The sequence below is a fragment of the Pelophylax lessonae genome (genome assembly GCF_965119305.1).
Source record: "Pelophylax lessonae genome assembly, chromosome: 1".
In the NCBI taxonomy this organism is placed as follows: domain Eukaryota; kingdom Metazoa; phylum Chordata; class Amphibia; order Anura; family Ranidae; genus Pelophylax; species Pelophylax lessonae.
In genome coordinates, this window is record NC_138768.1 from 294,882,830 (window position 1) to 294,899,473 (window position 16,644).

Below are 16,644 nucleotides of genomic sequence, written 5' to 3' on the forward strand. Positions count from 1 at the left end.
ATCGAACCTGATCCACCAGACAGATGGGGAACGGATCCCCATCTGTCTCTTTTTAGCGGATAGGATGCCAGCCGGTGTCAACTGACACATGTCCATTTGTCACCTGCCTCTCCATAGAGGAGACTAGAGAGTCCGATCGGGTCTGCCTAAAAAATTAATAGGCAGAACCCGATCGGTGCGCTAGTGTGAAAAGGGCCTTACAGGATACTTCCATTCCATATATCATTTGATTTATTCTGGTTTCAATATGCATGGAATGGACAAAATCAGCTTTCTAGGTCGTGCCAATATCCTCAATTGAGCAAAGTAAAAAAATTTAAAAAAACATCCATGTAAAATATGCATGGAATTTTATTTTTATTTTATTTTATTTTTTAAATGCCTGCTAATAGATTCCACTTAAAAGTATCCACAAATTGCAACCCCAACCCACAAAACCAAATGTGGATCAACTATTCTGTGAGAATGGGTGATTTTATGGGTAAACTTTATTCAGAAATATTTGTACAGAACGATCCTGCTCCTACCTTTCTATAAATTTCTGAAATATCTTTCCTCGAAGGCTATCACAAATTTCTTCGATATATGGCTGAAATGACAAAACAAAGGCATGTGTCAGTACTTTCATAAAGCAATAATATAAGAATACATAAGTGCAACAAAAAGACACAAGAAAACTGCAGTGAGACAACAAGACAATACAAAGTTAATATAACAGAAGATAATATGTAAAAGACTGCAATCGCAAAAACTGTTGTAGCTCGATAATCCCATGCTGTTAGAACATGAAATGATAGTATTGGTATACAATATTTTTTTCAACTTTGAAATGCCTTTATTTATATTTCTGCACATTTATATGCATATAATTTTGACCAACAAAAGTTACACATAGAGGAAAGGAAAAACAGCACTTCCAGGGGTGCTTACAATGCTTTATTATAAAAAACACTACTGTGGATACATCTCACATTTACATCAATCTTTTCTTTGTATCACCTCATTATGACATTTCGCTGGTTTTAATGATGTGGTCTATAACAGAAGAACTGAACAGAGTACATTTAAAATCATCTTTCTTGATCGTAATCTTCCTGAATGCCTAGGCTTTACTTTTCGACTTACAGGATTTATGTATAAAAAAATACAGCCATCTCTTCAATAGTCTGTGTGTTCATATTAGAGAATCAAAACTGCAAGGTCATCTTTTCATAGAGCTCAGTCTGCAGACAGTAGCTTAATTTATTTGTAAAAATGAAATCAGTGTGAAAGGACAAGATGATAAGTGGCACCAAGCACACTAGGCACAAAATACAGCTACCAATAAAACACAGACAAAATATTTCACTTTATAGCGCTGCATTGATAGCATAAGCAGATACAAAAGTCAGTGGGTTGCTGCAATTTAACATGTGATTATATTCTAAATAAAACTACCTAGAAATTAGTAAAGTGGCCGTAAAGGCAGAAGGTTTTGTTTTTTTAACCTTAATGCATTCTCTGCATTAAAGTGGTTCTTCACCATGTAGTAACCACTTGACCTCCGGAAGGCTTTATCCCCTTCACGACCAGACCATTTGTTGCTTTTCGGCACTACACTACTTTAACTGGCAATCGCTGGTCATGCAACACTGTACGCAAATAAAATTTTTATCATTTTTTTCCGCACAAATAGAGCTTTCTTTTGGTTGTATTTGATCACCATAGGGTTTTTTTATTATATAAACGGGGGGGGGGGGGGGGGACATTATTTTCTACTTTCTGTTATAAAACATTTTCAATTTTATCCAATTTAAAGAAGAAAAAAAAATCTAATTTCTTCATAAATTTAGGACATAACTTATTCTTCTGCATGTCGTGGTGAAAAAAAAAAAAAAAAAAAAAAAAGTCTCAATAAGTGTATGTTAATTGGTTTGTGTGAAAGTTATAGCATCTACAAACTATGGTATATACTGTAGACTGGAATTTACGCAGATATAGACGCAATACTGTAAAGGCAGTGATCAGCAACTTATAGTGGGACTGTGATAGGGTGGCGGGCAATCTGGAAATAACAGATACTATCTTGGAGCGTCACTAAATGACACTGACACTAATACAGTGATCAGTGATAATACTGTACACCGAAACTGTATTAATGGCACTGGCTGGGAAGGGGTTAACATCTAGGGTTTAACTGTGTGTCTCACAATGTGTGTTGATTTTACTTTACTATCTAGCTGTTTTTACTTCAGCCAACCATTGGCTGAAACCAGCTGCCAAACATAGTCAGCAGGGGACGAACCCATGAGCGCTGGCGAACCTGGAAGAAAAAGCCGACTTACAGTAAGTGATTGTGCCTGCATCTGCTGACTTTTAATAAAAGGACACTCACCTGTCCAGGGGTCTAGTGCCGTGCTCATCCGCACGGCTTCTTTGTTGTTCTTCGGCACCGGCTTGCTTTCCCGTGCTGGGAAACACATAGCACTAATCAGTTTCCCTATGGCTGTAATTTTAAAAAAGGTAGAGACACCTTTTCCTGCATTTTCGACATGTACAGCAGTCCATTCAAATGAATGGGCTGATGTGCCTGTGCAAATACAGCTGCAGGGAAACCGGAATAGCGTGAACCTATTTTAAAGTAGTATTTTAAAAACAAAGGAAGATTTTAACTACTTTAAAACAAATTAAAAACTATTAGTTCTTTAACATTTTAATAGTAATTTCTTTCCAACTTAGCCTGCTATTTTGTTTTTATCAGCCTGCCTCTTACAGTATCTCACAAAAATGAGTACCCCCCTCACATTTTTGTAAATATTTTATTATATCTTTTCATGTGACAACACTGAAGAAATGACACTTTGCTACAATGTAAAGTAGTGAGTGTACAGCTTGTATAACAGTTTACATTTGCTGCTCCCTGAAAATAACTCAACACACAGCCATTAATGTCCAAACCGGAGCAGGTGTGTTAAAGTTGGTGTTATCGCTCTCACTCTCTCATACTGGCCATGGCACCCCATGGCAAAGAACTCTCTGAGGATCTGAAAAAAATAATTGTTGCTCTACATAAAGATGGCCTAGGCTATAAGAAGATTGCCATGACCCTGAAACTGAGCTGCAGCACGGTGGCCATGATCATACAGCAGTTTAACAGGACAGGTTCCACTCAGAACAGGCCTAGTCATGGTCAGCCAAAGAAGTTGAGTGCATGTGCGCAGCGTTATATCCACAGGTTTTCTTTGGGAAATAGATGTATGAGTGCTGCCAGCATTGCTGCAAAGGTTGAAGGGGTGGGGGGGTCAGTCTGTCAGTGCTACGACCATATACTGCATCAAATTGGTCTGCATGGCTGTCATCCCAGAAGGAAGCCTCTTCTAGAGATGATGCACAAGAAAGCCCGCAAATAGTTTACTGAAGGCAAGCAGACTAAGAACATGGATTACTGGAACCATGTCCTGTGGTCTGATGAGACCAAGATAAACTTTTTTTGGTTCAGATGGTGTCAAGCGTGTGGGGCGCCAACCAGGTGAGGAGTACAAAGACAAGTGTGCCTTGCCTACAGTCCAGCATGGTGGTGGGAGTGTCATGGTCTGGGGCTGCATGAGTGCTGCCGGCACTGGGGAGCTACAGTTCTTTGAGGGAACCATGAATGCCAACATATACTGTGAGATACTGAAGCAGAGCATGATCCCCCTCCCTTCGGAGACTGGGCCCCAGGGCAGTATTCCAACGGCCCCAAACACACCTCCAAGATGACCTCTTCCTTGCTAAAGAAGCTGAGGGTACAGGTGATGGACTGGCCAAGCATGTCTCCAGACCTAAACCCTATTGAGCATCTGTGGGGCATCCTCAAACGGAAGGTGGAGGAGTGCAAGGTCTCGAACATCCACCAGCTCCATGATGTCATCATGGAGGAGTGGACGAGGACTCCAGTGGCAACCTTTGAAGCTCTGGTGAACTCCATGCCAAGAGGGTTAAGGCAGTGGTGGAAAATATTGCTGGCAAAACAAAATATTGACACTTTGGGCCCAATTTAGCCAATTTCACTTAGGGGTGTACTCACTTTTGTTGCCAGCGGTTTAGACATTAATGGCTGTGTGTTGAGTTATTTAGAGATGGCAGCAAATGTACACTGTTATACAAGCTGTACACTCACTACTTTACATTGTAGCAAAGTGTCATTTCTTCAGTGTTGTCACATGAAAAGATATAATAAAATATTTACAAAAATGTGAGGGGGTGTACTCACTTTTTTGAGATACTGTATGAATAAAATATTAATATTCTGTTAAACCTGCAAAAATGTTTGCAAAGTGCACTCACTTTTTACATTGTTCCCAGCTATTTCTAATAACTACCCCCACCCCCCTTCATGGGTACAGAGAAGCAAAGAGTGGGAAGTGTTTTGTAGTCCTGTCCTAGGATAACAATGCTACTACACCATAGATACAGTATGATGAGTGATTCTTGTCACCCTACAGGTAGAGGGTTACTTTCACCATCACAAGGTGAGAATAAAGAAAATGCAGCAAATGTAGCAACCACACCGGGTGACATGAAATATATTAAAGATAACTTAATTTCTTAAAGTAGAAGTCCACCTTAACACTAAAATCCCTGCATCAACAGACATCCAAAATCTAAGGCTAACCTATCTAGCCCTGTAAAGAAGAAATCCGTATACATACCTTTTTTGAAGTCGATCTGGCCCAATCCCACTATGAGCTGTCAGCGACGGCTTCACTGTGGAGGCGGGTGCAGAGGACACATCTGACAACGGAAGCCCCATAGTAACTCTATGGATGACGTCACTCCCCATTAATTTCACAGCTGTTGTCGGCCGCGTCCTCTGCAGAGCTTCCCTCGCTGGAGACAGGATCGGATTGGCTTAAAAAAAAAAAAGTATGTATACGGATTTCTTCTTTACAAGGCTAGATAGGTTAGTGTTAGTTCATGGATGTCTACTGTATAGATACACGGATTTTAACTTAAGGGTGGACTTACACTTTAGGAATACAGGTTTACTTTAAAGAAATCTGTGCAATGATCATGATGTGAAAATTAGTTAATTTTCTTTAGGTAAATAAATGTTCCTTTATGATTAATGGCTAAGTGTTTTTTCACTGCACATAAAAAGGGTTTTTTTCTAGGCAATTATCCTGGAAGTGCAGAGTTCCTATTTTATTTATAAAAACGTATGCAAAAAAACTACTGCTAAGGTTGTACATCACCCCATGTACCCTTTGGTTGTTTGCGGTTTTGTTCTGTTTTAGGGGCTTTGGGAAAATAGGCATTCTAAATCCTATTTAGTAAAACTGCTTAGTAGTAGCCATCTTCTGGAAGCAAGTTAAAAATCATATTCATGCTACTCCCAAGCTAAAAGTAAATTTGACCCCATGATCTGCTCTACAAAGTTATTTCATAATTGTGGTCTCTAAACACTAAAAGGCTACTCTTAGGCCAGCCATAGATTTCGGCCGGCCAATTCAGCAGGAACCAGCTGAGATTGGAACCATGTTTGGGCAACTTGGGTACAACCAGCCTGCTGGTTTCACTTGCAATTATCACTAGCGGCTGCTATAGCCACTAGCAATAATCACTGTCTTCTCCCCACGGGGACAGCTTCCCCTGCCCACACTACACGGTCTTCTCCTGGCAAGGACAGCTTCCCCTGCCTGCTCCCTGTGTAAAGCACACTTTTTAAAAAAATTCAGGAGGAGGGATTCCCCTGTCAGCACTGTCTGTGTTGATGGGGGAATCATGTGAATTTCTTTTGGTAGCAGTAAATAAATTTGCACCGTCTATGGCCTACCAAACATGTAACTGATATTCAGCCAACAATTGTCAATTTTTAAGATCTCTTTGTAAAGTTTACCTGAACTCAAACAGTAAAGACTTGCCATGTTAAAAGGATCAGTTAGAAATGTTATCTGTTGCTACACAAAAAACTGAAAAATGTACATTTTGTCTGGGATTCCGCCTGCAAAATAGCAGCACAGCTCCTGGTATATACAGGCTTATGTGTGCCAAGACACTGAGCATACAGCCTCATAGCAGTTTATCAGTAGTGAGAACAGTGAGCAGCATGTCTTTAGATTCACCTTGCAAGATGCTCAAACACGAGGAAACAAAACCTTGAATCTACCAAGATGGTCGGCTCCAGACAGATAATTACAAAGAGTCTAGTGCAATGAGATCCAGTCATGGGAGGATGCTGTGCTGAAATTACGGATGTTGATACCACAGCAGAAGTCTAATCCAAGATATCACCAGCACACCATGTTAAGATAAACAGAAAGGACAAAAATATGTACACACACAATGTCAGCGCTCAAGTGTTGGTGAAAACAAACATGAAACACCAAGCTGAAGAACTCTTCTAATTATAGTTTTGGTCAGTGCCTGTAGTGTATGGAGTTCATTCAAGGCCTTGCAGCTCTCTTTCAACCGGGGTAGGTATTGAATACATCTTCTTTGTTCAAACAGAAAGAACACTTTAGTGCCACCAACAGAAACCAAGGAGGCCACTAAATCTCTTCCTGACATGCAGAGACAGTGAAGAACATAGCATGGTAAGTCAGTAATGAGGAACAAATCAGCTGCAGGGAGACCAAAGGCAATACTGGTGACTAGCCATTTGCCCTTTGCCTGCACTTTTCTGGCTGCATTTTACACAGTACAGATACTCTAGTCTAAATAAAAACACTACCTAAAATAGCAGATCCTTTATGTCCTATAGGTTGGAATGGACCTGTTTTTCCAGCACATTTCACAGATGCACGATTGGATTGGAATCTGGATAATTGAAGGCCAAGTCAAACCATTCTTGAACCATTTTTGCAGTGTGGCAGGGTGCATTATCCTGCTGAAAGAGGCCACTGCAATCAGGAAATATTGTTTCCATGAAAAGGTGTACTAGGTCAGCAACAATGTTTAGGTAAGGTTTTACGTGTTAAAGTAACATCTGCATGAATAGCAGGACCCAAGGTTTCCCAAGAGGCACCTCCTGATGATTTCAATCCCGAGGAAATGCACTGGGACGTGTCTTTCTCATTGCTGACGTCACTTCTGGGTATCGAACCACCGGCTGAAACCACTGTGGAACGCATGCCGGCTCCAGTTTGATTGATTTGGAGCAGCGGCAGTTCATTATGAGTGAGCTGCTGCTATTGTGCTGATTTATAAGGGGCACCTGAAAATGTGAGCGCGTTGTTGTTTTAATGTTTAATAAAGTCTGAGTTTATTGGTTTTAAACGATGAGTTCCTCCCTTTTTTATTTCTCATATGTAACCTTGGAGTAAATCTGGAGTGTGGAGAAGGAAAAGAGAGGAGTTTGCCTAAGCCATATATAATGAATTACTCATGCGCTGCTGACCTTTGTTAACGTAAGGTCCATCAGTTCTGGTGAGTGAGAGCTGTCCAAAAGTAGGATCTCACAAACACAGCAGTGTGGACACAGTACCACTGAAATCTTTTCATGTGGAGCACCATTGAAATTTCAGTTTTGGGTGGAGCACATTGATTTTAACTTTGAGTGGAGTATACACTCACCGTCCACTTTATTAGATACACCTTGTAGTACTGGGTTGGACCCCATTTTGCCTTCAGAACTGCCTTAATTCTTTGTGGCATAGATGCAACAAGATGTTGAAAACATTCCTCTGAGATTTTGGTCCATATTGACATGATGGCATATTGCAGTTGCTGCAGATTTGTCAGCTACACATACATGATGCAAATTTTCTGTTCCACCACATCCCAATCTATTGGATTAAGATCTGGTGACTGTGGAGGCCATTGGAGTACAGTGAACTCATTCTCATGTTAAAGAAACCAGTTATAGATGATTTAAGCGTTGTGACAAGGTGCATTATCCTGCTGAAAGTAGCCATCAGAAGATGGGTACACTGCAATCATAAAGGTTTTGACATGGTCAGCAACAATAGGCCGTGGCATTTAAACAATGCTCAGATGGTACTAAGGGGCCCAAAGTGTGCAAAGAAAATATCCCCCACACCATTACCACCAGCCTGAACCATTGATACAAGGCAGGACGGACCCATGCTTTCATGTTGTTTACGCCAAATTTTGACCCTACCATCTAAATGTTGCAGCTGGAATTGAGACATCAAACCAGGCAACATTTTTCCAATCTTCTATCATCCAATTTTGGTGAGCCTGTGCAAATTGTAGCCTCAGTTTCCTGTTCTTAGCGGACAGGAGTGGCACCTGGTGTGGTCTTCTGCTGCTGTAGCCCATCTGCTTTAAGGTTTGATGTGTTATGCGTTCAAAATTGGTATTCTGCATAACTTGGTTATAACAAGTGGTTATTTGAGTTACTGTTGCCTTTCAGACATCTCGAACCAATCCGCCCATTCTCTTCTGACCTCTGACATCAACATAGCATTTTTGTCCACACAACTGCCACTCACTGGATTTTTTCTCTTTTTCGGACCATTCTCTATAAACCCTAGAGATGGTTGTATGTGAAAATCCCAGTAGATCAGCAGTTTTTGAAATGTTCAGATCAGCCTGTCTGGCACCAACAACCATGCTACGTTCAAAGTCACTTAAATACCTTTTCTTCCCCATTCTGATACTCAGTTTGAACTTCAGAAAGTCATCCTCACCACGTCTAGATGCCTAAATGAATTGAGTTGCTGCCATGTGATTGGCTGATTAGCAGTTTATGTTAGCAAGCAATCGAACAAGTGTATCTAATAAAGTAGCCAGTGATTGTATATTTGTCTTGTAAAAGGAGCTTTTTGATTGAGTTTCAATTCGTGTTTTCTGGGTTTAATAGTGAAACATATCCTAAATTGCGGACTATTTTCTTATATGAACAGTTTGTTGCACTTTTAGTATTTTGTGTTACATCTACTTTTTTGTTCACATATTTAGATTCCTATTATAAGGATCTTCATACTATTATGGATTTATGTGATTAGGTAAATCAGGTATTGTGAATATTGGCATAACCTGCACATTTTATTTATTTTTTTCATTTTGCGTGTAAGCTTTCTTACTAGCGCTGCTTTATTTATTATTTATATACACTGCTCAAAAAAGAATAAAGGAACATTTTGAAAACACAGCATATCTCAATGAGTAAAAATCTTGTGCTGGATATCTTTACTGATATGGACTCCGTAATGTGTTAGGAACGAAAGACTGCCACATCGTTTAAAGGAAATGAAAATTATCAGCCAACAGAGGGCTGAATTTAACGACACCCCCAAAATCAAAGTGAAAAAATGATGCAGCAGGCTAGTCCATTTTGCTGAAATTTCATTGCAGCAACCTAAAATGGTACTCAGTAGTTTGCATGGCCCCCATGTTCTTGTATGCATGCCTGACAATGCCAGGGCATGCTCCTAATGAGACAACGGATGGTGTCCTGGGGTATTTCCTCCCAAATCTAGACCAGGGCATCACTGAGTTCCTGAACAGACTGAGGTGCAACCTGGTGGCGTCGGATTAACCAAAACATAATGTAGTAGAGGTGTTCTATTGGATTTAGGTCAGGTGAGAGTGGGGGCCATTCAATGGTATCAATTCCTTCATCCTCCAGGAACTGGTTGCATACTCTTGCCACATGAGGCTGGGCATTGGCGTGCACCAGAAGGAACCCAGGACTCACTGCACCAGTGTAGGGTCTGACAATGGGTCCAAAGATTTCATCCTGATACCTAAAGGCAGTCAGGTGCCATTGTGTAGCCTGTAGAGGTCTGTGCATCCCTTCATGGATATCCCTCCCCAGACCCTCACTGACCCACCACCAAACCAGTCATGCTAAACCAGGTTACAGGCAGTATAACATTCTTCACTGCTTCTCTAGACCCTTTCAAAGTGATCCTTTAATTTTTTTTTTTGAGCAGTGTATTCTTATAAGCAAAATGTGTTGTCATGGCTTCTGGTTCCGGCGCCAGATGTGAAGGAGCAGGAAGTAGCGTCTCCGGACACATCGCTATAAAAAACCGGCTAATCCGCCGATCGGCGGGTCCGCGGCACCCCCCGCAACCACTACCAATTAGGGGAACACCCCATGGACAAGTTTCTGGTACACGGACCGCCAGCAGCTCCTCCGCCCGATCTCACGGACTGTTCGTCTGCCGCCTCACAGACAGGCAAGATGGCGGAGGGTGCGACCCTGCATCCCAGCCAGCATCCACCCGGACCTAGTTATGCAGCTGTTGTGGCCAACCCAGCCTCTAGTGCGGTGTCACCTGAGCACTATAGTGGCATTGCTCAAGCTGTCGCAGCCCTGCTATCCCCAACGATCACAGCAGCTGTTGATAAAGCTATGGCTGCAGGCATTGCTCAGATCAGGAAGGATCTGAGTGAACATGCATTCCGCCTCACTGAGCTTGAGAGTAGGGTGACTGACATAGAGGAAGAAACACAGGCATCTTTCCATTCTGAGAAACAATTCAAACAGACCCAACAATATCTCTAAGAAAAAGTGGATGATCTTGAAAATCGTTCACGCAGAAATAATCTGCGCATAATAGGTCTCCCGGAATCCTTTGGTGCGGATTCCCTGATGGAACTGTGTTCTCAGAGAGTACCTCAGGCATTGGGACTCACGGCCCCCTGCATTGCTGAAAGGGCTCACAATGTGGGACCTCCCTCTAATGAAAGGCGCACTCCACGTCCAGTGATAGTGAAATACCTGAATTTTGCTGACAGGAATAATTTGATGAAATCCTATCGTAATTCCAAAGCTCTGCAAATTGACGGCCACAAATTACTGCTGTTCGCAGATTACTCACAGGAGGTCTCCCGCCGCCGTAAGGCCCTACAACCAATCTGCAACGCCCTCTATCAGCAGGGTATAAAGTTCACTCTGGCTTATCCTGCGACTTTGCGATTCACAGACCCGACAGGCCTCTCCAAGTCCTTCACTCACCCGGATGACGCCTGGGATTACCTTAATTCCCACCTGAGACTGCCAATGGATACCTCCGCACCACCTGCACAATCCTCTGCCAGGTACCAACACCCCAGAGATCAACGGAGCCCCCGCAAGGAGCCTGCTAAAAAACTGTGACTCACTGATCTTTCCAGGAAGTATAATCCTGTGTGACCTACGTTAACGTTGACGAACCCCATCTCTGTTCCTCGGTTCGTTCTCTGTTTTACATTGCTCCATCAACGCACTAAGGATTGCCAATGGGAGCCCCTGAAGCCACTGCTTAGCTCCATTTCCACCCGCCTGTAACATTCCTAGTGGTTTGAATACACCTCTACCTATCTACAGGTGGGGTCGAACATCCTAGATGGCATGCCCATGTCTCGTTCTCACCCCCTACCGTACATTGATGGATTGGTTCGTATATATAAGCTCTTGATAGATTATGTGCACTGTTTTAACAGACTGTTTTCTTTTACCCACCTCCTCACAGGGTGCTACCGTGGATAGTCTGCTCCTTTACAGCTGGTTGTGGTCACTCTGCTGTTGTTGGAGATGTCTGGGCTGGACCTCATCTACACTCTCATCTACCTGTGGATGGGGCTGCAGACTCGCCGCTTGGGCCAGATCGTCGACCTTCCCCGGTAGCGCTACTGTAGGCGATAGTCACATGTGGGAAGAAGCGAAGTTCAGGCTTCCACGGACACGTAAGTGTCTTTTCACTGCTCTGTATTGTTTGTTTTTTGTTGTACAAGCTCTGCCAATTCTCCATCCACCTATCACTACTCGCTTACACCATCGCCAACTTTCTTTATATATCTTTCCAAATACAACGCACTGCAGTTCTACTCACTCCACAGTACGAGATTTTAACTCTACAATATCCGCATCATTTTACTTGTTTAGCACTCACCTATGCTTAGGATAATTTCATGGAATGTTAAGGGCCTACGATCCCCCCACAAAAGAATGGCGATCCTTCGCCATCTGAAACGACTTCGTGCAGAAATTGCAGTCCTTCAAGAGACTCATCTCTCTGAACAGGACTTTAACCTCCTCACATCCGCGCTACAGCCTATATACGGCTGCAGCGCGGACTCGAATTTTCGGGAGGCAGTTTTTAAACGGCCTCCAGTGACACGCCACCCCGCGCGCTCCAGCGGCCATTCACCACGTGATCAAGCCGTCCAATGAGAGATGATCTCATATGTAAACATATGAGATCATCTCTCATCGCCGGCGCTCCTTCCTCACACAGACACTGCAGTGTGAGGAAGGAGGGGGAGCCGACAGCCGCTGGGGACACAGAGACATGTAATCAGGGCACTGATCACCAGTGCCCTGATTACTGAAGGTAAAAAAAACACACACATTGCCCCCCCATCAGTGCCCACAGTGCCCGCCATCAGTGCCCCCATCAATGCCCACAATCAGTGCCCATAGTGCTGCCAGTCAGTGCCCATCAGTGCCTGCTCATCTAGGCACTGATGAGCACTGACTGGCAGCACTATGGGCACTGAGTGTGGGCACTGATGGTGCTGCCCATCAGTGCTCATCAGTGCCGCCCATCAGTGCCACCCGTCAGTGCCCATCAGTGCCACCCGTCAGTGTCCATCAGTGCCGCCTATCAGTGCCCATCAGTGCCACCCGTCAGTGCCACCTCTCAGTGCCCAGCAGTGCCACCTCTCAGTACCCAGCAGTGCCACCTCTCAGTGCCCAGCAGTGCCACCTCTCAGTGCCTATCAGTGCCGCCTATCAGTGCTCATCAGTGCGGCATATTAGTACCTCCTCATCAGTGCCCATAAGTGCCACCTCATCAGTGCCCATAAGTGCCACCTCATCAGTGCCCATAAGTGCAGCCTATCAGTGCCCATAAGTGCAGCCTATCAGTGCCCATAAGTGCAGCCTATCAGTGCCCATAAGTGCCGCCTATCAGTGCACATAAGTGCCGCCTCATCAGCGCACATCAGTGAGGGAAAAAAATTTATTTTCAAAATTTACTCGCAGAAAATAAGAAAAACTTTTTTTTTTTTTTCAAAATTTTCTGTCTTTTTTCTTTTTTTTTTGTAAAAAATAAAAAACCCAGAGATGATTAAATACCACCAAAAGAAAGCTCTGTTTGTGTGAAAAAAATGATAAAAATTTCATATGGGTACAGTGTAGCATGACCGCGCAATTGTCATTCAAAGTGTGAGAGCGCTGAAAGCTGAAAATTGGCCTGGATGGGAAGGGTGTTTAAGTGCACAGAAGGCAAGTGGTTAAACGTATGCAGAAACTATGGGTAGGCCAGGTTTTGGGCTCTCCCGCAGTTAAGGGGAAGGCAGGGGTTCTTGTCCTCATCCACAAGCGCTTCACTGGTACTGTCCTTTCCTCTCACACTGATACGGAGGGTAGATTCATTGCTATCACTTTGTCCTCTGGTTCGCAGGAATGGGTTCTGGCAACTACATATGCCCCCAATTCCCCATCAAAACAATACTTTCAAGACATTGCCTCCCAAATTGGCACGTTCCCTTCATGTCCCTTTGATCCTTGCAGGCAATATGAACACAGTCATGGATGAAAGGGAAGACAGGGCACGTCCGACTTATCACCGCCCATTGGATAGAACTCCCTACCCCAGCCATCTGGCCGCTTTTGCAGAACATATCCAACTTACGGATATATGGCGCCTCCTGCACCCTACGGGACGTGACTTCACTTTCTTTTCTAACCCACACAACTCCCTCTCCCGCATAGATTATTTTTTCACTAATTACCTCTCACAACCCTTGATTACGGACTCCACAATTCACGGCATAGTCATTTCTGACCACGCTCCAGTGTCCATTGACCTCTTGGAAGCATTCCCCAAGCCGCCCTCAAGCAGCTGGCGGTTCCCGTCCTTCCTGGCACGCGACGCTCAACTAGCGACGATAATTGAAAACACCTGGCAGGAATTTGCACACACTAATGCTTCCCACACCTCCAATCCTGCTTTATTTTTGGAAACAGGGAAGGCTGTGTTGAGGGGTCGTATTCTCTCCTACGCCGCCGGTCGCAAGCGGGTCATCAAAAAAGCATATGTTGATGCAAGTACCCAGCTACGCCTCGCACACGTGGCTCTATCTCAATCCAATACACAATCCAACAGACAAAAGTGGCAAGAGGCGAAACTAGTTTTTGATACTTGGGCAGCGGCGCAGGAGAGGCTATACTCTTCCATCCAGGATCTCCAATACCACAAATATGGTAATAAACCAGGCAAACTGCTATCCAAATTATGCAAAAGTCCGTTCACTCAGACACACATTAGGGCGCTGAAATCAAGTGCTGGCACATTGACTACCTCACCGACGGAAATAGCTGCTTCTCTTTCTAACTTCTTCTCAGACCTCTACAGTTTGGAGAAACATGACACCCAAGCTGCAGAATCTTGGTTGGCTTCTGTAACCCTCCCCACCATTACGGAAGACCAACTTTCCCTTCTGAATGCCCCCATTTCTTTAGAGGAAATCAAATCCACCATAGCAAAATTGCCATCGGGTAAAGCGCCCGGTCCCGACGGCTTCACCTCTGACTTTTACAAAGCGTCTGTAGACACTATAGCGCCGACCCTTCAATCACTGTACCAACATGTTCTGGAGGGCCATCCCTATTTCCCTACGGGCCTCCAGGCACACGTCAAATTGATACCTAAACCCGGGAAGGATCCAACCGAACCAGGATCCTATCGGCCTATCTCACTTCTAAATCTGGACGGTAAAATACTATCCAAAATCATTGCCAATAGGCTTGCCCCTATCATGCCTACCTTGATTCACCCTGCCCAAGCAGGTTTCACCTCTGGAAGGGCAGCAACGGCCAATATCAGAAAGGTTCTAGCAGCCCTGGAAGCGTCCCAAGCTCACCCCTTGTCCGACATGGCCATTATATCCCTGGACGCTGAGAAGGCCTTTGATAGGGTGGACATTGATTGGCTCCATTTGGTCATACAACGTTTCGGGTTCCGAGGTCCCTTTGTCCACCTTGTCAAAGCCATGTACACAAACCCATCCGCCTGTGTTGTGGCCAACGGCCATGTGTCCACACCGTTTTCCTTACGCCGGGGAACCAGACAGGGATGCCCACTGTCCCCACTATTGTTCAACTTGGCTCTAGAACCCCTTGCCAGCTTCATTCTTCACCATCCCGATCTCCATGGTATCCGTATAGGCGACTCTGATTTGCGCATAGCCCTATTTGCTGATGACATACTCATATTTAATTCTGACCCTGTCAGGGACTCCACGTTAGTCCATAAAATATTTAATGACTTCCGCCTCTGTTCCGGTCTAAAAATAAACTTTTCCAAAAGCGAGCTTCTCCCTCTCCGTCACGCCACACATAATCCCTGGCCTACCACGCCTCTCTTTTCTATAGCCAAGTCCTCTATCACGTACCTGGGCATCAAAATTGGCCGCTCCCCTTCGTCTATATACCACCTCAATATCCCACCTACTATCTCCAAAATAATATCTTCGTTAGACACGTGGATGGGCCTTCCCCTCTCCCTCTTCGGCAGATGTCATTTGTATAAGATGGTAGGCTTCCCCAAACTGCTGTATCCTCTTCAGACGATTCCTCTTCTGGTGAGACATGCGGATATGCAAAAGTTGACTAGAGCTGTATCCAACTTCATATGGCAAGGCAAAAGGCCCCGCATTGCCCTCCAGAAACTGTATCTGCCGAGGAGGGAGGGTGGGGTGGCACTCCCTAATGCTCGATTGTACAACCTTGCATGTGTGTTCAGAGTAGGGCTGGATTGGATTGGCAAAGCTTCCAGATATTCTAATCTCATACTAGAATCCCACCAGTCCTCACCTTATGACCTGGCTGCCATATTACATTGTAAACACAGTGCCCTACCACCTGCTCTGAAGAACAATGTCCTGATTAGGGACACTAACATAGCTTGGAGGGAAATCCACCGCAAAAACAGATCTTCACCCACCATGTCTCCTCATGTCCCAATCTGTGGACATCCTCTCTTCACACAGGCGCAGTGCTATTTACCTTTCCGGGACTGGCATACCCGGGGTCTTCGCTATTTCTCTCAATTGTTTGACCCCGTCCGAGGTACACCTTTACCCATCTCAGTGATTAGAGAGCGTTTTCACCTTCCGAAGGGACACATTCTGGGAATCTTGCAAGCTATCAGTTTCGTAGTCAAAACTTGTCCCGACCCTTTACTTCGGTTCCAACCTACCTTGGTCGACCAATTTCTGGGCCAAGGCCTCCACAAAATTTCAGACATATATAAAGCTTTCCTGTCTTCCCCAGATATCAGCAAATCTTCTTATCATAATTCCACCTGGGCCAAAGACTTCCCTAACCCTGACGCCCACTCACTTATTTTATCAGGCTACTTGGCCACTCACAAAGCCATCACCAACGAATTTTGGAGGGAGCAACAGTTCAAGATTATGCACCGCAGCTATGTCCCATTCTCCAGGAACTCCCATCCAACTCATTCGACTGGCTGTCTGCTTTGCAATGCCCCCAAACCTACTCTCGCGCACAGACTCTGGTCATGTCCACATATCTCAGCCTTTTGGACCTCAGTGGAAGCCTATGTTAGTACCAAAACGGGTCTGACACCCCTGAATGATCCTTACGCACTCCTCTTTGGACATCTGGACTCTTCTATCATCAACCTGCCTAAGAGCCAAGGCTCCATCATCAAAACACATAAAACATGGCTCTTAACCTGCTATATGATAGCCAGAAGA

The 16,644-nt window shown here is 44.3% G+C and overlaps 1 protein-coding gene across 1 annotated transcript in view; it reads right to left on the minus strand.

Annotated features, from left to right (window-relative positions):
- The window catches only part of GRK3 (G protein-coupled receptor kinase 3), a 539,783-nt gene that overhangs the window by 162,251 nt on the left and 360,888 nt on the right, over positions 1–16,644 (minus strand). Inside the window, exon 6 of the mRNA XM_082258195.1 lies at positions 528–589. Within this exon, the coding sequence (XP_082114321.1) occupies positions 528–589 (62 nt within the window). The remainder of the gene's footprint in view (positions 1–527; positions 590–16,644) is intronic.